The 25,405-nt window shown below is 39.1% G+C and overlaps 4 protein-coding genes across 4 annotated transcripts; all 4 read left to right on the top strand.

The window, feature by feature from the left end:
- Positions 1 to 286: 286 nt before the first annotated feature.
- On the top strand, positions 287 to 11,431 carry gdf10b (growth differentiation factor 10b). Its single transcript, XM_056246088.1, has 3 exons — positions 287 to 592; positions 6,210 to 7,081; positions 10,935 to 11,431. Exons 1-3 carry the CDS (start codon positions 352 to 354, stop codon positions 11,124 to 11,126), a joined length of 1,305 nt encoding a protein of 434 aa, XP_056102063.1. The 5' UTR covers positions 287 to 351; the 3' UTR covers positions 11,127 to 11,431.
- Positions 11,432 to 12,931: 1,500 nt separating this feature from the next.
- On the top strand, positions 12,932 to 14,218 carry gdf2 (growth differentiation factor 2). Its single transcript, XM_056246089.1, has 2 exons — positions 12,932 to 13,268; positions 13,356 to 14,218. Exons 1-2 carry the CDS (start codon positions 12,932 to 12,934, stop codon positions 14,201 to 14,203), a joined length of 1,185 nt encoding a protein of 394 aa, XP_056102064.1. The 3' UTR covers positions 14,204 to 14,218.
- Positions 14,219 to 18,332: 4,114 nt separating this feature from the next.
- On the top strand, positions 18,333 to 21,091 carry LOC130080641 (retinol-binding protein 3-like). The gene has a single exon (XM_056246086.1). The coding sequence runs from the start codon at positions 18,400 to 18,402 to the stop codon at positions 21,055 to 21,057; it is 2,658 nt and encodes an 885-aa protein (XP_056102061.1). The 5' UTR covers positions 18,333 to 18,399; the 3' UTR covers positions 21,058 to 21,091.
- A 576-nt stretch (positions 21,092 to 21,667) lies between these two features.
- On the top strand, positions 21,668 to 24,125 carry LOC130080642 (retinol-binding protein 3-like). The gene is made up of 4 exons (XM_056246087.1): positions 21,668 to 22,867; positions 22,989 to 23,179; positions 23,330 to 23,472; positions 23,736 to 24,125. The coding sequence occupies exons 1-4, from the start codon at positions 21,680 to 21,682 to the stop codon at positions 24,059 to 24,061; spliced, it is 1,848 nt and encodes a 615-aa protein (XP_056102062.1). The 5' UTR covers positions 21,668 to 21,679; the 3' UTR covers positions 24,062 to 24,125.
- Positions 24,126 to 25,405: the final 1,280 nt, after the last annotated feature.

The raw sequence follows: 25,405 nt of genomic DNA, 5'->3' as shown, positions 1-25,405 counted from the left end.
CTGTCTTTAAAATAACGCTTCATTTAAAAAGAAAAATGTTTAAATCCCATAAATTGCAAAAAGTGCAATACATTGAGAGAGGATCGTGGTGTGAAACAGCATGAGCTGTAGAGGTGTGTGTGTGTGTGTGTGTGTGAACTGCATCGCTTCAGAAAGATGCTTTAGCTTCTCGTTGGCTGCACGTCATCATCTGTCATCATCGCCTCAGAAGTAAGAAACAAGTGTATGAGCGCGAGACATCATCATCATCATCATCCTCCACCGACTCGATCAGTCCTTCTCACGCCGAGCTTTCCATCAGTCTTCCACTTTCGTCTAGTTTACTCGATTATAAAAGGATCAGTTGTGAATATGGCATCAGTTTGTGCGGTGGTGGCTCACATTTTTCTCTGTCTAAACATCGTCAAAGTTTGCTCAGTGAACTCGTCAGAGCTGACCGGAGATATCCCTGCAACAGAACCGTCATTCCACAATCCTGCTCGAGACATGATGACTGTTAATATGTACAGAGTTTATGATAAATACAGCAAGAAGCATCATCATCAACATCGACAGAACGCCAATACAATCCGAAGCTTTAGAGGAGTCCAAGGTGAGTGAAACTAACTACTAAAAAACGATTTAAAATACAGCAATGCATGTTTATAGTTCATATTTCATATCACGCTGTGTTTGTGCTTAAAAAATTTTTATGTAGGCTATTTTTAACTGTCATGATTTTTTAAATGATATTTAATATATTTTCAAAAATGCAATATGCCTAAAAATACAAGACATTACATATAAATAATTCATCAAATACAATATAATTTTGTTTTATGCATTCATTAAGTGTTTACGCTTTAGTTTAGGGTCCAGTTCTCATTATTAACTTCTTGCTTATTAGCATGCTTATTAGGATATTGGCTGTTTATTAGTAGGCTACTTATAAAGCACATATTAATGGCTTATTCTGCACGACCATATTCTACATCCCTTAATTACCTAAATTTAACAACTCCCTTATTAACTATTAAGAAACAGTAATTAGAAGTTTGAGGCAAAAGTCGTAGTTAATAATTAATTGTGAGAATTGGACCTTAAACTATCCACCTTATTCTTCGCCCGTTCTATTTCCCATGATTCATAGCGGGTTCAACTGACTAAACGGTTTTCTACTTCCGGTTGAAGTGTTTGTTTACATAGAATGCTAGCACTCGCGTAAAGGCTGCGGTGATAGATTGTAGTTATTAAAGTATAAGATAATTATTCTGTCAAGATGGGAAGTAGTCGGTGGCTACACACCGCTGATGAAATCACAAAAGATCGTGAAGGCGACCGTATCAGAGTGCTACATCCCTCAAAATTGACAGGTTGGGTGGATGACATGAAGCTTTGGCCAGGAGTTAGCCATATTGACATTATTAATTATTTATTTTTTTCGGAGGGTGTAGATCATGAGGAGATGCGCAATTACAAAAGCACAGAGGCCTTCAATTACTTCTTTAGTAATAAAGTCGGGCGCATTTCCTTACTGAAGCACGGAGACTATTTATTTTTGAAAGCAGAGGTAGACAGAAGTCAAAGTGCTAATCAGCCTAAGCTTATTGCTTGGGTTATGCTGCAGCAGTCGGGGGTGATAGAGACTGCCGGATGTTCATGTATTGCTGGATTAGGGCGATCGTGCAGTCATGCATCAGCTATCCTTTGGAAGGTATGAAGAAAAGAAAAAAGTTCATTTTGTTTTTATCTGTGATTTAATAAAAAATAACTTGATCAGATCACATTTGATGCATGTTTTTTTCGATTTAGTTTAGCGATGTGGGGATGACACAATCTGAAACACATGGCAAAAGCATATAGAGCAGATTCTGGTAACGTTTTAGGTGAATGTGCTCATGACAGGTTGAGAATGCAGTTACTACCGGGAAGACAGGGCTTGCATGTACAGATGAGCAGCGCAGGTGGAATGCAGGGACAGTCAGGAACCTTGAGCCAAAACGACTGAGGGACATAAATTTCAGCCACCACAGGGCAGGAGATGAATTTAGCATTAGTGTGTCAGGTGCTCAGCCATTACCAAACACCCCACAATATATGTCACAAGCAGAATTGATAAATAATGTAGACAAAGACCCAACAAAGCCACTTTTCTTGTTAAAAAACAGTCTATTGGGCAAGTGTTACAGTGTAAAACCAGTAGAGCAACCTTGTAGCCTTGCAAATACTGCAGTAGATGCAAGATTTTTAAGACCCCATCAAACACATGCTGGTTCTGATCTCACATGTGAGACATGTAAAAGTTTCTATGAGTTGTATGTTCAAGTGAGCTGTGCACAGGCTTCTACTTTAGAATCTGAAACAAGGGAGCAGAGTTCTTCCGATTTGTGGCACAATGCAAGAAAATTGAGAATAACTGCAAGTTCAGCTAAAAAGGTTCCTTCTAGAGCATCCACCAATCCTGATAAGTTTATGGCAGAGCACCTGTACCCCTCCTTTCGTGGCAACTATGCCACAAACTATGGTAAGGAGAATGAGGTGGTTGCTGGTAATGCACTTCGAGAGCAAGGCATGAGTATTACACACAGGGGCATCGTTGTTAGTGTCACAGAGCCATGGTTGTCAGCCAGCCCAGATGGGGTAATTGACTCATCTGTCCTACTCGAAATAAAATGTCCCGTCCCAAGTAAACTCCATTCTACCCTCTTGGATCAACTTGACCATAACTGCAGTGACATCAAGCTAGTAGATGGAGTACCACAACTTCAGAAAACCGGTAGTCGAGGATATTACATGCAGATACAATTAGGCATGTTTTGTGCCGGTCTGAAGATGGCCAAATTGTTTATCTGGAGCCCAATTGACACAGTTATGTTCACTGTACCATTTGATGAGCCCTATGTTCTGGAGAGGGTAGGACATCTGAAGAGATTTTATTTCTCAACAATGTTGCCCCAGCTTGTGGATGAATTTGTTGGTCAGCGACTGAAACTGCAGAACAGATACATGAGCATAATGAATTAATAGAAAATATCCCTCAGAAACATTTAGTTCAAATCACAAAACAACTGTTAGGTGCTGCTGCTGTTAACAGTATGAAAACTAATTTTTTTACCCAAACAATTTTATACATGTAAAAATGCTGAGCATAAGTATTGTTGTACATAAGTGAATATTTATGAATACATAATGTTGTTCATGTAAAATTGTATGCAAATCTGATAAAATCTATTGTACACAAACTCAAATAATAACAACAAATTTCTTACAGATTCAGATTATTTTATTTAATGCCATATCAGCATTCAAAGCTATTTTCATGACAAATTCAATTACAAAAATACAAATATCATATATATATATATATATATATATAAAAAAAATATAAAAAAAACAGTAATTCATATTATACAAGATTTTTTGAATTAACATGACTATCCAAAACCATTTCAGGCTAAATTTCATACAAAGAGTAAATATAAACAGTCAAAAATTAAAAAAGGCAGCGAGTGTCAATATGAAATATACAGGAGCAATTTATGTAGATGTGTAAAGTGTGTGTGTGTGTGTGTGTGCAGATGAAACTACAACCTCAGAACATCACTGTTTTCACTTATTACTCACAGATGAGATCACCCCTTAAGTTTGCGAGGGCCGCACAGATTCTGAGGATTTTTTCAATTTTGGGGGTCATGTTTATTGGTATTACTTGAGACAAGATCTTGTATACTTTAAGTCGTCTGATTGCTCTCTCAACATGAATCCGAACATTTGCAATCCTGCGAGATGCTGTGACTTGTTCCTCAGTTAGCTGGGCACCCCCTCTAGTGAAAGCAGGCAGAACCAATTTGACCCTTTTTTCAAACAGCAAATCACGAACCAAGAACCCACGATCTGCCATGACTTCGTCTCCAGGCTTTAAATAGTCCAAGATACCAGAGTTCATAGTGATATATTTGTCACTGGCACGTCCTCCATATCCAGTTGAGATAAACATGATTAAGCCACATGGGGCAACAGCAACAAGGTATTTGATTGTGTTGTGCGAGTAGTAATGGCTGTAGGACTCCCCTCTAGAGTCAAGATTTTTCGCCTTCTGTAATAAACTTTCGCTGCAGTCAATGACACAGGTAGTGTTGGGAAAAAACTTCTTGAATGCAGTTGGCATAGTGGCCTTAATGGTTTCTTTTGGGAGCCAGATAATAAGAGGGCGCAAGACCTCCTCCATTTTATCAATCCAGAAGGAGATAACCTTACTGGCAACACTCTGAGACACATGAAACTGCCTACCAAGGTCACCCAGCACACGATTTAATTTCAATTTTATCAGTGTCATTAGTATCTGATCACGCACTGACAAAACAAAAGCCCTTTCAGCAAATCCATCTAAGGTGGAAACAAGAGAGTTGAAGGTTTCCAGTGAGACTCCAGTGTAGAGGAATGAATCGGCATCACTCTGAAGCATGGAGTAGCTGAAATCTTCAGTTTGTGTTGTGGCATCTTTGGCTGTCTCATCAGCACCCTGCTGTTCACCATAGTTGTGGTCCCAAAGCAATGGATCTTCCCACTGGGTGGAAATAGTGCTGTATGATACTTGTGGCACTTCAGGTATGCCCTCATCCTCCTGGTCTGTCACTTCTGCTGTTGCTGTAAAAAAAAAGAGCACATAGGCTACATGTTAAACTCTTTCTGTCCATGTTTCTCACACTGACAACATTATAGTAAAAGCTTATGATAAATGGTGATGGAAGCTCTTCCTCGCTCAGGCTAACAACTACCTAGCCCACATAAAGATAGCACTCATATAGCATTAAACCTACAGTAACATTCGGTGGACAAAGGCATAAACCATTAATGGCCATGTTTTTAACATATTTACTCATAAATGGCATATTGTTAAAAAAAAAAACTGTAGGTTAGACTGCCCACAGATAACAAGAATATTTCAGGCCGGTGGAGCTCGTAAAAATGTAAACACATTATGGGCATATAATGGGCATATTATTACATAATGGGCATAGTGTTACATAAAATTATTACATATTATCCACATAATGGGCATATTATTCATAAAATGTAGGTTAGACTGCCCACAGATGACACGAATATTTCAGGCTGGGGCATATTGATTGTAAAAATATAGGTTAGGCTGCCCACAGATAAAATAAATATTTTGTAAAATGTAAACAACCGGAGGTAGCTAACGTTAACTCAACAGAATTCAACATTAAAAGTGGCTTACCTGTCGCTTCGACACGAACAATTGCACGTCTCTTCTTCACCACTGGTCTGTCATATCCAAGGTATAATTCCGGGTTGGGATGGTCATCCGTGGGGCGTTTGTCAACAAAATGATGCGAGCAGACGTACACCTTTTTCGGTGGATGTTTCAGTTTTAGCGCAGCTAACCACTCTAAATGTCTACACTCTGGCATTGAATGTAGCTGATACGGAACCGGACACGGACATTCTCTCCTTCTTATCTTATGCTCGAAGCACTCAGTTTCTAAAAAGTTTTGTATCTTCTTTGAATTGTTAAAACAACCAACAACAGCACATGTGGAACCTGAACTCATTCTCTCTCTGCTAGTAACTTACCGGTCGATCGCTACGAACCGGAAGTTGACAACCGGAGTCGTCGTCATGGCAGCGCGCATTGTTTAGAGCAGAATAAGGTGGATAGTGTGGCCAGTGTTAAGTATAGTATTTTATTTGTTGGAAACCCTTCAGGAAATACAAGGGGAAAAAAGACCCATAACCCATCTTTTGAATATTCATTACATAAATAAAAAATATGCACATGCACCTGGATTAAAATGAATTAGGCTATATATGATAAGCATATGTGAAATCATGCACAGATAGCATTTTCCCCATTATTTCAGTGTTTCAGAGCTGCTAAGTTTCCACTGGAGGTGCGCTATTAAAACACAGAGAGGGTATTAGTGGAAACAGAAAAAAGAAAGAAAGAAACCTTGAGAGCGGCTCACTAAACACTACCATATGGCCAGAGACCGATTCAGGAGCCGTGTTTATCTTTTTATTAAACTACCTCGTAAACCATAGAATGTGGTCGGATGTTAAATCTAAAATGTGAAAAATGTGTTGTTTATGAGGATGTTGTCTGGAAACTTTACTGGTCAATCACATGCATGCATGAGCGTAAAACCCGCGCTAAATCGACGAGCAGCAATTAATGACTTGTGACGTTTTCAAATGCCTTATTTCAGAGCTGTCCCACCACAAAGTTGTTTTCCGCTTCAACCTGACCTCCATCCCCGATTCAGAGACGATACTGACGTCAACTCTGCACTTTCTTGACCAGCAAGTTCGTCAGCGGCCTTGGGCCTGCCGTCGTTCCCGCGGATCCGCATGCCGTCTCCAGTACCTTCAGTCACTCACCACAACACGTCTCATCATTAGAGGAACATCACCAAACGCTGCCATCCCCTCTCAGCTGTGCAACATCACACTGTCCCCTAGCAGAAAGGGGCTTTGGCAGATTACAGACGTATCATCAGCCATCAAACAAGCCCATGTGAACGGCGAACTATCGATTGCCGTTGAGTTTGACTTCGGTCCCCACAGACGTCATGATCGTTTGCCTCCTCACAGTCTGCCGTTCATTCTTGTATACGCTGATGACGTTGCCATAACTGAACCAAACAGCATTGCTATGAGTTTGCAGAGATACAGTCCGTCTACTGTGGTTGATGAGACCAGGACCAAAGCGTCCACAGCTTCTTTAAGCTCTAGAATCAGAAGGGAACTGGATCACTTGGAGAATAACTACCTTCCTGACGTCCAGTACAACGACCTGAAGAGCAGGGAGTTCTGGGACAGCGGCTTTTTTGCGAAAAAGCCCAAACCATTGTCAAAAGGCCAGGGCTATCACGAGGGATCGAGAGGGTCGCAGGAGCTCACCTTTGACGAGAAGACCATGAAAAAAGCGAGACGCAAGCAGTGGAGTGAACCGCGAGTGTGTGCGCGCCGGTACCTGAGGGTGGACTTCGCAGACATCGGTTGGAGCGAATGGATATTAGCGCCGAAAGCATTTGATGCCTACTATTGTGCAGGAACCTGTGGATTCCCGATTCCAAAGGTAAGGGAATAAAAGTTTATGTTCTATATTTCAGTTAGTTTTGTTTATAATGACCGCCTGAACGCACACTGCCCGGCCTTGAAAAAAGTCGCTGTTTGGATTTAAATAGGATCATTATTACAGTTAGGGATGCACGATATATCGGCCACCATATCGATATCATATGTTCATTTTTAATGTTTTCATTATCGGCCAAATAAAAAAATTTGGTCGAAATATTAAATCCGATTAGTAATGGATTATTTCCTTCAGCTGAGACACTTCAGATGTGCACTGTTCACCATGATGGTTTTGAATTGCTTGAAATATGATTGGAATCACTTCAAAAAAGGAAAATATAAGCTATTTAAGTGCAACACAAGTCTGTCATATAGGCTACATAAAATTATAGTTAGAACATTATTATAATTGTGTGTTTGGGACATGGATTTTAATGGTGAGACTTTTGTTTTTGTAATCAGGCTCTCAACAATTATATAAAATTTTGGATTTAGATTTATCGGCCAATATATCGGTTATCGACATTAAAATGTAAAGAATTATCGGTTATCGTATCGGCCAAAATCTTAATATCAGTGCTTCCCTAATTACAGTGATTATTATGTTTCTAGCATGTTATATGTTTGTACCAGTTCTTCTAACCCTAATTGATGGAGTGTGTAACTTTTAATTTCTTAAACACCCATGTAGGAAGACACATCATGGCCATATTCCAGGATGACAATGTCAAGATTCATCAGGCTCAGATTGTGAAGGAATGGTTGTGAGGGAGCATGAAGAATCATTTTCACACATGAATTGGCAATAAATGTTGTGATGTTATTTCCATCAATGTTTGCTCAAGATCTTGTATTGAGTCCAGCACTCTGTAAAGTCTCCTCCAGCACATCTAAAAACTTTCAATGAGTTTTTAAGGTCTGGACTCAGAGGTGCCAATTCATGTGTGAAAATGATTCTTCATGCTCCCTCACAACCATTCCTTCACAATTTGAGCCTTATGAATCTTGACATTGTCATCCTGGAATATGGCCATGATGTGTCTTCCTACATGGGTGTTTAAGAAATAAAAAGCTACACACTCCATCAATTAGGGTTAGAAGAACTGTTGGCAAACATATAACATGCAAGAAACATAATAAACACTGCAATAATGATCCAATCATAGGCCTATTTAAATCCAAACAGCAACTTTCTTTGGCTGGGCAGTGTACATTATCTCATTATTGCACGGCAGCTCAACAAAATAAAATTAATATGTGGACATGAAAGATTAATTTGAATATTGAGCTGAAATCGTTTTAGAATTTTACCAGTTTAATAAGCCCTATCTTACAGTCCATTACAATGTGCAGAACAATTGGTCTAATTCTGACACAAAAAAAAGACTTAACGGGATACTCCACTTTTTTTTGGAAATAGGCTCATTTTACAACTCCCCCAGAGTTAAACTGTTGAGTTTCACCGTTTTTGAATCCATTCAGCCGATCTCCGGTTCTGGCGGTACCACTTTTAGCATAGCTTAGCATACATCATTGAAGTGGACAAGACCATTAGCATTTCTCAAAAAAAAATGACCAAAGAGTTTCGATATTCTTCCTATTTAAAACTTGACTCTTCTGTAGTTACATCGTGCACTAAGACCGACGGAAAATGTAAAGTTGCGATTTTCTAGGCTGATATGGCTAGGAACTATACTCTCATTCCTGCGTAATAATCAAGAAACTTCACTGCCGTACCATGAGTGCAGCAGGCGTAATGATATGACGCATCATTACGCAGGCTCTCAACAATTATATACAATTTTGGATTTAGATTTATCGGCCAATATATCGGTTATCGACATTAAAATGTAAAGAATTATCGGTTATCGTATCGGCCAAAATCTTAATATCAGTGCTTCCCTAATTACAGTGATTATTATGTTTCTAGCATGTTATATGTTTGTACCAGTTCTTCTAACCCTAATTGATGGAGTGTGTAACTTTTAATTTCTTAAACACCCATGTAGGAAGACACATCATGGCCATATTCCAGGATGACAATGTCAAGATTCATCAGGCTCAGATTGTGAAGGAATGGTTGTGAGGGAGCATGAAGAATCATTTTCACACATGAATTGGCAATAAATGTTGTGATGTTATTTCCATCAATGTTTGCTCAAGATCTTGTATTGAGTCCAGCACTCTGTAAAGTCTCCTCCAGCACATCTAAAAACTTTCAATGAGTTTTTAAGGTCTGGACTCAGAGGTGCCAATTCATGTGTGAAAATGATTCTTCATGCTCCCTCACAACCATTCCTTCACAATTTGAGCCTTATGAATCTTGACATTGTCATCCTGGAATATGGCCATGATGTGTCTTCCTACATGGGTGTTTAAGAAATAAAAAGCTACACACTCCATCAATTAGGGTTAGAAGAACTGTTGGCAAACATATAACATGCAAGAAACATAATAAACACTGCAATAATGATCCAATCATAGGCCTATTTAAATCCAAACAGCAACTTTCTTTGGCTGGGCAGTGTACATTATCTCATTATTGCACGGCAGCTCAACAAAATAAAATTAATATGTGGACATGAAAGATTAATTTGAATATTGAGCTGAAATCGTTTTAGAATTTTACCAGTTTAATAAGCCCTATCTTACAGTCCATTACAATGTGCAGAACAATTGGTCTAATTCTGACACAAAAAAAAGACTTAACGGGATACTCCACTTTTTTTTGGAAATAGGCTCATTTTACAACTCCCCCAGAGTTAAACTGTTGAGTTTCACCGTTTTTGAATCCATTCAGCCGATCTCCGGTTCTGGCGGTACCACTTTTAGCATAGCTTAGCATACATCATTGAAGTGGACAAGACCATTAGCATTTCTCAAAAAAAAATGACCAAAGAGTTTCGATATTCTTCCTATTTAAAACTTGACTCTTCTGTAGTTACATCGTGCACTAAGACCGACGGAAAATGTAAAGTTGCGATTTTCTAGGCTGATATGGCTAGGAACTATACTCTCATTCCTGCGTAATAATCAAGAAACTTCACTGCCGTACCATGAGTGCAGCAGGCGTAATGATATGACGCATCATTACGCAGGAATTATTACGCAGGAATGAGAGTATAGTTCCTAGCCATATCAGCCTAGAAAATCGCAACTTTACATTTTCCGTCGGTCTTAGTGCACGATGTAACTACAGAAGAGTCAAGTTTTAAATAGGAAAAATATCGAAACACTTTGGTCTTTTTTTTGTTGAGAAATGCTAATGGTCTTGTCCACTTCAATGATGTATGCTAAGCTATGCTAAAAGTGGTACCGCCAGAACCGGAGATCGGCTGAATGGATTCAAAAATGGTAAAACTCAACAGTTTAACTCTGGGGGAGTTGTAAAATGAGCCTATTTCCAAAAAATGTGGAATATCCCTTTAAAGTCGGCATGAAATGAAGGTTGTGATTGTCTTTTCTGACGAATATCTGAATAGAAAGACTTCTTGAACAAGAACAAATGTGGGCGGGGCTTGCTTTCGTCCGTGGGGAATTGATTGGATGGTTGTGGTTTGCTATTGGTGGATCTCATGTGAGTGACAGGTTGCCCCGCCCTCGTCATCAGAGAAGAGAAGAGATGCTGCAAGAGGGAGGGGAAGTTATTCCGATTCAAGAAATAATGATGTGCACTGATAAGTCATTTATAATAAATACTGCAATATTCCATAAAAAAAAATTGTCCACTTTGATGTCATGGTGACTTTAAAAATAAGGTGGGTGGATAGGACTAAGAAATGCATTTGGGCATTGTCACGTTAACCTTGTTAAAAGACAGTCGTTTTCTCCAACTTTTACTTCTCTTAATGCAGGTTGTTCATCCCTCCAATCATGCGACCATCCAGAGTATAGTGCGAGCCGTGGGGATCGTGCCTGGCGTCCCAGAGCCGTGCTGCGTTCCCGACACGATGAGCTCTCTGGCTGTGCTGTTCCTGGACTCCAGCAGGAACATGCTAGTGAAGGTCTATCCCAGCATGTCTGTGGAGACCTGTGCCTGTCGGTAAGGAGAGCAAGCTCAATAATGGACATATAGATAAATACAACCTGCAAAACAATGAACTCAGCTCAAGGGACTGCCGAAAATGAACTTTATATCTCTGCAAATAAGACCTCGACACCTCAAACAGGCTAATATTGGATCTTTGCACACAAACATTGTATCCTCTTTCCACTCTCTTTTTTTTTTTTTTACGAATTGTATATAATCCTTATTGTAACATATAGTAAGCCAAGCTGTTTTTGTTTTGAAACAAGTACAAAGCAAATTTAAAAGAACCTAGTGATTTAAACGGATTTACACTTTATTTTAAGGATGACGTAGCTACTTGTAATTATGCATAATTTACTGTATTTACTATAGTAAGTGCATGTAGTATCGTGTAACTACATCATAAGTACATGTAGTTAATTAATATCACTCATTACTTATTTAAGTAAGTACAATGTAATTGCATCACCTTAAAATAAAGTGTAACCAAATCCGGTAACTTTACGTAAGGTGTCATTTTTTAACATTAGTTTTAATGCATTAGTTAATATGAACTGACTATGAGCAATATATGTTTACAGCATTTGTTAGCCTTTGTTAATATAAAATTCATTTCGTTTATGTTATTCATTAATGTTTTATTTTTAAAAATCTATTAATAAATGTATTATTTTATCATTGATTATGAGATGCTGTAGATAGAAGTATTGTTCATTTTTAGTTCGAGTTAACTAATGTTAACAAATGAAATCATATTGTAAAGTGTTGCTATAAATCCTTATAAGCGTTTTATTTGATTTATTAGATAAAGTGTAACCTATAGGATCTAAACACCTGGATCTTGCATGAAAAGAAAACTGCTGATGATTTTTGGTCATTTGTGAGGAGACGGACGAATGAAGAAAGTGCAGCGTAATGCTGCCATCTAGTGCTTCGTGATTTGGCATAATATTGTTTTTCCCCCTATAAGGACGGACCCCATAAGTTAGAACAGATGGATTGATTAGCCATAGCTATAGAAAAGTCATAAGATTATGGATTTTAAAATAAAATAATAACATCTAAGAGGTTTTGTGAAACTTTATCAAAGGAGAGTTTTGTATTTTTATAGCAATATCATGTCATTTATAATTATTTATTTTTTTTCAAACTGTACTGTATCGACTTTTTATGCAAACATTTCTTAAACCAGATTCTCCAGTGCTCTTCTGGTGTATAAACTGGTATGTTTTTTTTTTTTTAACTGAAATCCTGGAGGAATTTTTGTGAATAAAGACCTAATGAGTTGTATTAGGAACATAGATTGTTTGCAACAAAGGGGCAAAGGTCAACTCAGACCCATTAACTCTTTTACACGGCCAGATTCCAGCCGAATGAAAAGGAATCCAAATGAAAGGAATCTATAATGTTAATATTTATCATAGCCGAAGCTGATTAGTTGAAGCATCTTACATGTGCAGACACAAACACATTCAGAAGTGATGGAGATGCTTTGGTAAAAACAGCCAGAAGTAAGTCTGACCCTGTAAATAAGGGTTTGTCAAAATCACTCTCATTAGTTTTCAAAGTCTGTTCCCAGAGTGTTTACAGAGCCCTCATTAACTACAAGCTTCCTCAAGATAACAAAGCTCAAACCACGACTTTGGTGTCAAAGATAAGAATAGCTATGCTACTATTTTGGTTTCTGCTTAGCGTGGGACGTGGGAGTGAACCCGAGGTTCACTTGAGGAACCCCGATTTCAAAGGATCTTCCACAAACCAAAGTCAGATGTAAAACTTGCCGCAGACAGCCACCTATCCGCTTCGGGAACCAAACGAAAGATGCGGGGTTTACGATATCTGCTTCTTCTGATGTCCGTCAATTTTGCTACTTCAGTTGGGCTTTGCGAGGGGAAATCTTTAGGGAGTCTGGAAGACACGATGTTCGTTCAGGGAGAAGAGCAAAACCTTGAGGAAGAAGATGACTTCGACTCCAAGTTGGAGAGCTTTCTGGGCTTCAGGAAGGAAGACTTTTTAAGGAAGCTGAATTTATCAGGCGTGCCGCAAGAACACAGAAAGGTTCAACCTCCTCAGTTCATGATGGATCTCTATAACAAATACGCATCTGATAAGACTTCCATCCCTCGGTCGGATGTCATCCGAAGCTTCATCATACAGGGTAAGTGTCTCTAAGGTGGATGCAATTTTCACGCCACTTGTATATGAGTGAAAAGCTGTATTAATCTCTATTTTCTGTTCTTTACAGATGTTATTTATTCCGTCCGACACGGCAACAAAACTCGACACGGGCTCCTATTCAACGTTTCCATCCCAAATCATGAGGAGATCACATCAGTCCAGCTGAGGCTGTTCACTCTCTGGGAAAGAAGTAAAAGCACCTGCGCTGACCAATTCACATCCATTCATGTTTACGGCGTAGAATACAAGCAGGATGCGGACGTTTTACAGCTTCTGGATGGGAGAGACGTCACTGAGGCCAGAAACACATGGGAGGCTTTCGACGTGACCAGCGCCGTCAGGATTTGGCAGGATTCTGGACGCGGGGCGGGTGAACTCCAGGTGGAAATCCAACAAAACTGTCAATCTCTTGGCATAAGCACGGGTTTAGAGGACAACGGCTCGGCGGTCGTAATAGTTTTTTCGGATGATCTCGGGAACAGAAAGGGAGAGTCGATGAATGAGGTCAAAGAGATGCTTCTTCATGAGAAGGAGCGGATATTTGTGGAAAATCATGTTCCTGTGGACAAGCACCCCAGGAAGAAGAGGAAAGCAAAGAACAATTACTGTCGGAGAACTTCGCTGAAGGTGAACTTCAAAGACATCGGATGGGATAAATGGATCGTGGCTCCACCTGAATATGACGCTTATGAGTGCAAAGGGGTGTGTTATTTCCCCCTGACAGATGACGTAAGCCCCTCCAAACATGCAATCATCCAAACTCTGGTTAACCTGAGCAATCCCAAAAAGGCAAACATGGCTTGTTGCGTCCCAACCAAGCTGGACCCAATCGCCGTCATGTACCAAGAAAGGGGTGTCATCACGGTCCGACACCTGTACGAGGAGATGAAAGTAGCAAAGTGTGGATGTAGGTAGTGTTCGGCTGCTCACCCATTCATCTGTCAAATAACAGCATTCGTTTTATCATTCCCATCTGCCGTTTTGGGCTCCCCAAAGAACCTTGCAATGAACCGTTCTTAAAAGTGAAGAACATTTGAATAACCTTTTTTCTGTTAAAGGTTCTTCACGGAACCATAAATGCCAATAAAGAACCTTTTTTAAGAGTGTAGCATAATTAAAAAGTGCTTTTAATATAAAAGAGCTTCTTGAGGTTAAAGTCAGCTTCCATTATAAAGCCAATATAATGCCACTTATATTTGCAAAAGAATAAAGTATTGAGCAGAAAAAAGTAGTTTTGCTAACAAAAATAAAGAATTGCAGAAGAAAAATAAAGTAATGAGAGAGAAAAACTAAGTTTTGCAAACAAAAATAAAGAATTTAAGTAGTGCAAACATAAATATATAATTAATTGCAAAAATCAATAACAGCTGTAAAAGAAGCTTAAAGATCCCCTGTAGTCAATTATTTTATCCCTTAAAACTTAAAATGACGTATTTAATAGTTTTTTCCTCGAAACACATTTCTTCATGTCTTAAAATAGCTTGAATGTAACTCGACACCCTTGCCTCATTTAGTATACGTGGTTCTATGAATATGCAAATGAGCCCCGCCTCCACTCACTCACTCAGCTCAGAGATCCACTGGTTGACGATCACACGTTGATCTGATTGGTTACAAGGTGTGTGACGTCAGAAACACCAGCGATTTCAAACCGTGTTTTATGTTGACATGAACTTGCACATGGTTTGTCTTAAAGCATATTAAAACACCACACAGACACATAAACAACATTAAAAGCTGGATTTTCACCACAGGGGGACTTTAAGAACTTTGATCCTATTTTACTTGTGTAGAAAGTAGCCTCAAAGACTAATAATAAACTCCACTTTAACTGATTGCTGCATCTGTTGCAGAGATAAAATAGGATCAGCTGTCATTGATTTTTTTTTACAGCTGTCATTGATTTTTATTTGTACACTTTATTTCTCACAATTCTTTATTTTTGTTTGCAAAACTTGTTTTTTCCTCTCTCAATACTTTATTTTTCTTTTGCAATTCTTTATTTTTGAATGCAAAACAACTTTTTTTCTCAATACTTTATTTTTCTTTTGCAATTCTGTATTATTGTGTGCAAAATAAATTCTTCTTTTTTTTTTTTTGCTCAATACTTTAACTTTCTTTTGCAAATCGTTATTCTCTTTTGCAATGCTTTTTTCTTTTGCAAACAAATGTGGCATTATATTGACTCCATAATTCTGTTTTCATTTCACTTACGTCGACTAGCTGAGGACATACCCAGGGGCGTTTCTAAGATTTGGCTGTATAACCAAAACATCAGGGGCGATATTCCCCCTTAGAGATTTTTGTTTTACATTTTAATACAGCAACACACTCTACACAAGTATGCAAAAACAGATGTCAGTGCTTGCCCAGTGCACTGCAAGCATGCGGTCCAGTTGTACATACTAGTAAGAAACCTCAAGGTGGCGATAGGGTAACACCCACAAATGATGTGGTCTTTCTCAGGCAGAAAGCTGTAAACATGTTTCTAAGATCTACCCTGTTATTAAAAACTGCAATAGTAATAGAAGCCGCTGACAGTGTGACGTGTACTTGCATGTACTTTGTATTTGTTTCAGGTCTAAATCTGCAAAGTTTCAAAGCATTTTAAACCTATACCTAGTTCTTTAGTAATGTTGTCTTCCTGCCTCGGGACTACAGGTGAAAATTAGCATTTATGCTATAACCTGGCTCATTTACAGTCTGTACAGAAATGTTAAGATTGTTTATTAATGTGCACTGTCCCGAATAAATAAATAAAATAAATAAAAAATAATGAATTAAAAAAAGTATATATGGATGGGGCATAATGAGAATTTAGCTAGGGCCAATGCCCCTGTGGTCCCGCTTCAAGATTGACCTATTCTGGGTAGTTCCAGACAAAAATTATCAGGGAAATGCTCATATACAACAAACAAAACTTACGCAATACCTCCCACTAGAGTTCCAGAACGAAACATTCAGGGCTTGAGCACTTTTGACGCTTGTGGATATAACTTTGTATTCTTTCTTCCTTTTGTACAACCGGCTCTCGAATTATTTTTCTTTCTTTTTTTTTCCATTAATTTTATTATTTTTCTCCCCCCACAAAAAGATTTGTATATAATCCATTGTATGTCCAGCATATATATTTACATACAAAATATTTTGTTTTACAATGATGTAATTTGATTTACATTTTATCAATAAAGTCCAAAAATTATTTGATTGCAAGAAATCATGCATCAAAGTAATTCCAGTTTGGGCTTTCCTAATACATTTTATAGCAAGCCAAGCTCATTGTGGTGTGTGGTGAGTGCTTGCTTTCTGCTGCTGGTGGAGCTTTGCAGTCAGGTAAGCAATTGGAACTGGTACATTGTTTTGTAATAGCTTAAAATGCCTGTAACATTCATTAGATCTTAACAAATACTAGTCGCATGATCCTCAAATGATAAACAAAATAATGGAATTTATAAAAGCACAAACTTCATAGGATTTGCATGGTTCTGGTAAATTTCAGACATAGTGAGGAGGACGTTTTTGTGGAATTATATATATAAAAAAAAAATGAAAAAGCGTAGCAATACTTTTCAGGGACAGATATTCATGCGAACCTGTTTTTATCTCCAGCTCAGAAACATTTTCTCCCATCAGATACACTGCACAAAACTCGTCATCTTAAAATGAGATTCCCAATCTCTGATTGGCCACATGGAATCATCAGACAGAATTGCATAAGACTGAGCATTAAAAGATAAAGCAAGATTAACAGTGCAGCACCAATTAGTGTTGAGTGAATGTGGGGTTACATAATTTCATTCTGTAAAAGTGGCAAGGGCCTCTAAATTCACACTAATGCTCTAATATTTAGACAAATGATAGAAAATAATGAAGCGGTGAAATCTGTAAGAAGATTAAAAAAAACAATAACTATTCAGTAACGTACAGTTAATAAATGAGCCTCTTTTAGAAAAAGTGTAATGCTCTGATGTTATACAATCAAAGCCATTGTCTAAATTGCCTGGTAAGAAATATATGTTATGGTTTGTGGTGTTGCATATACAAATGCATTTCTATCCTGGTGTTTATTTAACAGTCACCTGTTCAGCAGTGTAATCACATCATTAGCCTGACCCAGACGTCACCTTTGAAAGCTTGACCTTATTTCCCTCATGACGACAGGGCTGACAGGACTATAATCCAAAAGCAAATGTGTAAAGAGACACATTTACTGGAAAATAATCCCCTTATCAAATATTTTTAATGTTCTAATGCTTAAAATGTTTCCCCTGTCATGGTCAAAAACATTGAGATGATTGCACTTTATTTTACATTACATACACTTATGTGTACTTATACTGACCTAAGAAAGTACTGGGTATATTATAAGGTAACCACATCAGTAAAGGTTAGGTTCAGGGTCAGTACCTAGTTATTACCCAGTTATTGTAATTACTATAATAAGTGCATAGTATGTACATGTGGAACAGGACTGTATAATAAAATGCTACCATTGAGACCAAATACAAAAAAGACAGATGCACCAATAAATACACAGTACTTAAACATTTTGCCTTCCATAATATGATTTACTTATCTTCCAAACAAACATCATATGTACCAAAAATCCTCATTTACTCTCATGTAATTCTAAACCTCTTTCTTCTGTGAAACAACAGATATTTTGAAAAAACTGTTTGTTTAAAAAAAAAAAATCCCAAGACATTGTTTGTGTGTTCCACGGATGTAAGTAAATGAGTAAGCAAATGATATTTTTTGGTTAACCGTCCCTTTAAGTCACGATGAAGCTGTGCATTTAGAGAGATTTTATATCCTCTCCAACATTTTCCATATTTATTGATTTTGATCTGTCAATGTCTTGCTGATGCACTGCAGATAATGCGATTAAAGGTTTATTCAGAGCAAAAGCCTCTTATGTGGTTGCTGTTGTCAAAAACCTGTTCTATCTGCCAAAGGACCACCAAATGAATGGACAAAAACCTCTGGCTCAGACTAAATTCGACAACCAACGGCAAAAGATGGCAGGGACTGTAAGGGTTTTTGCCCTGATCATAGTCGCTTGTCAGGTTCTGTTCATCGGTGCATCATTTCAGTCTGCGCTTGTCTTGGATATGGCTAAAATTCTGCTTGACAACTATTGCTTCCCAGAGAATCTAGTCGGTATGCAGGAGGCAATCCAACAGGCTATAAGCAGCGGAGAGATCCTACACATCTCCGATCGGAAAACACTGGCATCAGTCCTGACTGCGGGCGTTCAGGGTGCACTCAATGACCCCAGACTGAGTGTGTCTTACGAGCCTAATTATACTCCGATCACGCCACCTGCACTTCAGTCGCTGCCTACTGAACAGCTGATACGGCTAATCAGGAACACGGTTAAACTGGAGGTGATGGATAACAATGTTGGCTACCTGAGGATTGACCGTATTATAGGTCAGGAGACTGTGTCAAAACTGGGACGCCTCCTTCACGACAACATCTGGAAGAAGGTTGCGCATACGTCAGCGATGATCTTTGATCTCCGTTTCAGCACAGCGGGAGAGCTCTCCGGTCTCCCATACATTGTTTCCTATTTTTCCGACTCTGAACCACTTTTGCACATCGACACAATCTATGAGCGACCCACTAACGCCACGAAGGAGCTGTGGACGATGCCGACCCTCCTGGGGGAACGATATGGGAAAAGAAAAGAGCTGATCGTTTTAATCAGCAAGCGCACCATTGGTGCGGCTGAAGCGGTTGCCTACATCTTAAAACATCTCAAAAGAGCTGTCGTTGTTGGAGAAAGGTCGGCCGGAGGCTCTGTTAAGGTTGACAAGTTAAGCGTTGGGGACTCTGGGTTTTATATCACGGTCCCGGTTGCTAGATCTGTGAACCCTGTAACAGGACAGAGCTGGGAAGTGAACGGGGTTTCGCCATCCGTCACAGTCAACCCGAAGGAAGGAGTTGCCAAAGCCAAGTCCCTCATTGCCATCAGGAAAGCACTACCGAAAGCAGTTAAAAGAGTGTCAGACATCATTAAGCGATTTTATTCGTTTAAAGATAAAATCCCTGCTTTGCTAAATCAGCTCGCTAAAACAGACTTTTTCACAGTGGTTTCTGAGGAGGACTTGGCGGCGAAACTTAATTATGAGCTGCAGACCGTCTTTGAAGACCCTCGTTTAAATATCAAGACAATGCAAGGGTTGTCTAACAATGGCCTGGATGCAACACCAGAAGACCATTCATCTTTTGATAATCTTATTGATCCATTATTCAAGTTGGAAATTCTCTCGGGAAACAATGGATATCTGCGTTTTGACAGGTTCCCAACACCCACCATTTTGATAGGACTAGAGGATCGAATCAAAGAGAAGGTCTGGCAACCTGTCAAAGACACGGAGAACTTGGTCATCGATCTGCGCTATAACACCGGCGGATCCACCGAGGCCTTGCCAATTCTGCTTTCCTACATGTTCGACATCTCATCAAACACTCACCTCTTTTCGATCTACGACAGCATCCGGAACATGACCGCTGATTTCCACACCCTCCGTAACATCAGCGGGCCTTCCTATGGTTCTAGAAAGGGTATTTATATTTTGACAAGCTATTACACAGCAGAAGCTGGAGAAGAGTTCGCTTACCTGATGCAGTCCTTGCACCGAGGCACTGTTATAGGGGAAATCACCTCTGGAACACTCCTTCACTCCAAAACTTTTCAAGTTGAAGAAACGAACCTTGCCATCACTGTCCCCATCATAAATTTCATTGATATAAATGGGGAATGTTGGCTTGGAGGCGGTGTGGTTCCCGATGCCATCGTGCTTGCTGAAGATGCAGTTGAGCGAGCTCATGAAATCATTGCGTTTCACAAGGATATTCAGGCTTTGGTGCAAGAAGCTGGAGATCTCTTGGAAAAACATTACACTGAACCTGAGGTTGCAGCTAAAGTGAGTCGACTGTTACGGTCCAAACTAACCGAGGGACTGTACCGGTCAGTTGTTGACTATGAATCTCTTGCATCTCAACTCACTGCAGATCTCCAGGAGACCTCGGGTGACCACAGACTGCACATTTTCTACTGCGAAATTGAATCCCTTCATGACATCCCCAAAATCCCTTCCCCTGAAGAGGTCGGGTTCATCATTGATGCCCTGTTCAAAGTAGAGGTAATGTCTGGAAATATTGGCTATTTGAGATTCGACATGATGGAAGACATAAAGGTTGTGCGAGCAATTGGTCCTCAGCTCATCAAAGCTGTTTGGAACAAGCTGGTGAACACAGACATGCTCATAATTGACATGAGGTATAACACGGGTGGCTATTCCACGGCTATTCCACTCATTTGCACCTACTTTTTTGATGCACGACCCTTGAAACACCTTTACACTGTTTTTGATCGCTCCACAACAACTGTGACAGAGGTTATGACCCTTCCAGAAGTGCTAGGACAGAGGTACGGCTCTCAGAAAGACATTTATATCCTGACAAGTCACATAACTGGATCAGCCGCTGAGGCATTCGCTAGAACAATGAAAGACCTGAACAGGGCCACTGTAATTGGAGAGCCCACTATCGGAGGCGCCCTCTCAAGTGGAACGTACCAAATTGGGAATAGCATCCTATATGCTTCCATTCCCAACCAGGCGGTTTTGAGTGCAGTTACTGGAAAAGCATGGAGTGTGTCAGGGATTGAACCACATATAGAAGTTCAAGCAAATGATGCACTTAATCTTGCCCAGAAAATAATTGGCAAAAAACAACAAAAGAAAAATTCTGGGAAATAGAACTAGAGGCTTCGTTATTCTTTTCGTCTTCTTTATTTTAGAGTAAAACTGTCGAAACATTGTCGAAAGGATTTAAACTTTGTTATTTTAATGTTTTATGTGTATGTAATAAAAATTAATGTACGTTTTTTAAAGCTATGTCTGGCATATTTCTGAAATTGTTCACCAGAATGCTCTTTTGATGATGTGCTTTTGTATACTCATACTAATGTAAAAACAGACATGCTATAGAATAAAATAAAAAAGAAGACATCAGTAAATGTTTCCTTTGTATACCTTTTAGCCACTGAAATTACAACAAAATGTTATTTGATACACGTGAATTGAATTTCCTTTCTACAATACTGTATTTAAGAAACACTCTTACAAAGGTAAATATAAATAAATACCATTCATTTAACTACAAGTGCTTCATTTTATTGTAACATGTAACGTACATTTTTGCTTGCTATTTTCTAACTGAAGAACTTTGGCTAATGAGATTAAGGTTTTATTGTGAGGGAAAGCTTCTTATGCATGTGTTAACAGAAACCTGACTGTAGAAGCAGACTCAGTTGACAAACCTCTCTGCAGAAGGAGAGTTCAGTTGCGCCGTATTAGCAGGAATCCGAAACCTGCCAAAATGGCTCAAGCTGTAGTTCTACTAGCGTCGTTGTTGATCTTCAGTAATGTGGCTCACTGTGCTTTCTCCCCAACACTTATTGTGGATATGGCAAAAATACTCATAGACAACTACTGCTCTCCAGAAAAACTCGCCGGTTTGGAAGAGGCAATTGACGCTGCGAGTAGTAACACGGAGATCCTCGGCATTTCAGACCCTGCCATCCTTGCCGCTGTTCTGGCTGATGGGGTTCAAAAAACGATTGGTGATTCCAGAGTGAACGTCACATACGAGCCAGGTTTCGTTCCTGCAGTACCGCCGGCCATGCCTGACATCCCACCGGAGCATCTGGCCGCAGTGATCAAAGCCACGGTCAAAGTTGAGATCCTGGATGGCGACATTGGCTACCTGAAGATTCAACACATCATTGGTGAGGAGATGGCTCAGAGAGTTGGACCTCTTTTGCTGGAGTACATCTGGGACAAAGTGCTCCCAACATCTGGCATGATTCTTGACTTCCGCAATGCTATCAGTGGTGAGATATCCGGAATCCCATATATTGTGTCTTACTACACTGATCCTGAGCCATTAATCCACATTGATTCGGTGTACGATCGCACGTCCGACCTCACCATAGAGTTGTGGTCCATACCGACCCTGTTGGGGAAAAGATATGGAACCTCCAAACCCTTGGTCATTCTGACAAGCAAGGATACTCTTGGGGTTGCAGAAGATGTTGCTTACTGCCTTAAACACTTTAAAAGGGCCACAATCGTTGGGGAGAAAACAGCTGGGGGAACTATGAAAATGGACAAAATCAAGGTGGGTGACACCGACTTCTATGTGTCTGTGCCAGTTGCTAAGTCTATTAACCCCATCACTGGCAAGAGCTGGGAAATCACTGGAGTGGCACCAGATGTTGAAGTTGCTGCAGAAGATGCGCTTGATGCTGCCATTGCAATCATTAAACTTCGTGCTGAAATCCCAGGGTTGGTTCAGGCGGCAGCCACACTGGTTGCAGACAACTATGCATTTCCAAGTGTCGGGGATGATGTCGCTGAGAAGCTGGGAGCTGTTGCATCCAGTGGGGAATACAAACTGATCTCCACAAAAGAAGAACTGGAAGTAAAGCTCTCAGCGGACCTCCTAAAACTGTCAGGGGACAAATGCCTGAAGACCACCAGCAATATTCCTGCACTTCCTCCAATGGTAAGTCATTATATGCACTACTTTTTTTCTTTTTTCTTTTTTTTTTTTGATATATAACAATTCAGAGATATGTTGGTTGTTGAGGCAAAATTATGAATGAGAATTTTTCTTCAACTTCCAGAATCCCACACCCGAGATGTTCATTGAGCTCATCAAAGTTTCATTCCACACTGATGTATTTGAAAACAACATTGGTTACCTTCGCTTTGACATGTTTGGAGATTTTGAGCATGTTGCTGCCATTGCTCAGATCATTGTGGAACATGTCTGGAAAAAAGTGATTGACACTGACGCGCTGATCATTGATCTGAGGTGATTATTGTATTGTATAGTTGTTTCTCGCTCTGTAAATCCAGCTAACCAGTTCTGAATGAAATTCAATAATGTACACATTTTTAATCCACCGGCTTTGACCATAATTTGATATTACGATAAATTTTGTTATTATAATTTTCTTTCAAGGAACAATGTTGGTGGACCTACCTCTTCTATCGCTGGCTTTTGCTCATACTTCTTTGATGGTGACAAGCAGATTGTGCTGGACCATGTTTATGACAGACCCTCCAATACCACAAGTGATCTTCTGACCCTTACACAACTTACAGGTACATTACTAAACTGACTATACATATTTAACTTTTTGTGCAGACCAGTTTCAATAAGTATCTTTTTTGATCTAAACACAAAAAAAATGCTGTGTCCTGAAGTAGATTATGTGTTCCCAGACAGCAACATAGTGTCGGCCCAGATCCGGCCCACATCTGGTACGCGTTGAATCCGCATGTCCACTATGTTGCTGTCTGGGTTGTATATTGTTATATGCATATTTCATGCTACAAAATTAAGTGTGCAATTCTACTCTATCTAGGCAAGAGATATGGCAGCAAAAAGAGTTTGATAATCCTCACCAGTGGTGTGACTGCTGGAGCTGCTGAGGAGTTTGTTTTTATCATGAAAAGGCTGGGACGTGCAATGATCATCGGTGAGACAACCCTTGGAGGTTGTCACCCCCCAGAGGCCTTCTGTGTGGGCGAAAGCGATATCTTCCTGTCTATTCCCATCAAGCACTCGGACGCTGCTCAGGGTCCGGCCTGGGAGGGTGCTGGCATTGCCCCACACATCCCAGTGCCCGCTGACGCTGCCCTCGACACAGCCAAGGGCATCCTCTATAAGCATTTTTCCGGCCAAAAATAAGTCGTTCATCTGGGCCTGTTACGGAAGCCAAATTATATAGCAAATTAGTTATTTAGATTAAGGATGACATTTTTTGTGTAGATTATTAAGGTAATGTTTAGACAGTACAAAGTTAAGCCTTCTTTTGCTAGTTCAAATCTTTTTCTATTTTTCTGTATTATTTCTAACCCATCCAATCTAAAGCTTGCGATCTCTAAAAGCAAACTTGAGGATAATGCAGGTAATATTCTCCAAGTGATATTCAGATTAGCCCTGGTCTGAACTTGAATATAAGTGTTGGGTACAGTACTTTGTGTACTAGTTTACTTTGTACACATTACAATGTGTTCATGCTTGTATATGCTTGTATTGTAAACATCTACTCATGCATATATATAAAAATAATTAAAAAAAGATGAAAATTGTTTTGTTTGAAATGCTACTTAAATCTATTTGTGGGAAATCGCAATTGAAACCAAATGATAAAACTTAATAAATACTGTATAAAACTAGGGTAACACTTTACAATAAGGTTAATTTATTAAACATTAGTTAATGTATTAACTAACATGAACTAACCATGAGCAATACATTTGTTACTGTTTTTGTTAATCTTTGTTAACGTTAGTTAATACAAATCCAGCTGTTCATTGTGTGTTCATGTTAGTGCATTAACTAATGTTAACAAGATTTTAATTAAGTATTAGTAAATGTTGAAATTAACATTAACAAAGATTAACAAATGCTGAAGAAGTATTGTTCATTCTTAGTTAATGTTAACTAATGTAGTTAACTAATGAACCTTATTGTAAAGTGTTACCAAAATTAGTTTAGCAAATATAAACCAATTCCAGACATACGCGTGAAGGTTTAAGATTATTTACCTCTACTTAAAATAACTACTTGCAATCTCAACTCATTTTTTAAATCACAGTTAGAACAAAAACACACTTAACCACACAGAATATAAGCAAAAACACTGTTTAGGCCTATATTTGGTAAGTCTACAATGCACTTTTTGCTGTATGACCGTCATTACAAAACTATGTACATGTATTTACTGCACCTTTTCTTTTAGAAATGATCATCAAGAACCAGAAGATGGCAGCATATCTTCTTCATCCAGCATTGGACCAAAGCATGCTGTCAAATATTGCCATACCTAAAGTTTCAATTATGTAGCACCTTTTGTCAACAGGACTTTAACAGGAATAAATTATCTTCAAAACACTATAGTGTAATGGCGGGGGTCAACAAGTTAGAGGTCAACAATAAAAACTGATTTCTGTATGAAGTTTTGTGTTAACATTGCTCGTTATCAGTTATGTTTTGGGCACGGTCATGCTGGTTTTGGCCGGTTAGTTA

Source organism: Rhinichthys klamathensis, unplaced genomic scaffold (assembly GCF_029890125.1).
Source record: "Rhinichthys klamathensis goyatoka isolate OS25496 unplaced genomic scaffold, OSU_Roscu_1.1 h1tg000035l_1, whole genome shotgun sequence".
NCBI lineage: Eukaryota > Metazoa > Chordata > Actinopteri > Cypriniformes > Leuciscidae > Rhinichthys > Rhinichthys klamathensis.
Note: the sequence above shows the minus strand (reverse complement) of the source record. Positions and strands in the feature narration are given on the sequence as shown.

Bases quoted from the DNA above. Each gene is read 5' to 3' on its own strand.
- LOC130080642 (XM_056246087.1), top strand. From the start codon at position 21,680: ATGGCTCAAGCTGTAGTTCTACTAGCGTCGTTGTTGATCTTCAGTAAT. The intron at 22,868-22,988 runs GTAAGTCATTAT...TTCAACTTCCAG, and splicing joins TTCCTGCACTTCCTCCAATG to AATCCCACACCCGAGATGTT. The intron at 23,473-23,735 runs GTACATTACTAA...TACTCTATCTAG, and splicing joins GACCCTTACACAACTTACAG to GCAAGAGATATGGCAGCAAA.
- gdf2 (XM_056246089.1), top strand. From the start codon at position 12,932: ATGCGGGGTTTACGATATCTGCTTCTTCTGATGTCCGTCAATTTTGCT. The intron at 13,269-13,355 runs GTAAGTGTCTCT...TGTTCTTTACAG, and splicing joins CCGAAGCTTCATCATACAGG to ATGTTATTTATTCCGTCCGA.
- LOC130080641 (XM_056246086.1), top strand. From the start codon at position 18,400: ATGGCTAAAATTCTGCTTGACAACTATTGCTTCCCAGAGAATCTAGTC.
- gdf10b (XM_056246088.1), top strand. From the start codon at position 352: ATGGCATCAGTTTGTGCGGTGGTGGCTCACATTTTTCTCTGTCTAAAC. The intron at 593-6,209 runs GTGAGTGAAACT...GCCTTATTTCAG, and splicing joins AAGCTTTAGAGGAGTCCAAG to AGCTGTCCCACCACAAAGTT. The intron at 7,082-10,934 runs GTAAGGGAATAA...CTCTTAATGCAG, and splicing joins GTGGATTCCCGATTCCAAAG to GTTGTTCATCCCTCCAATCA.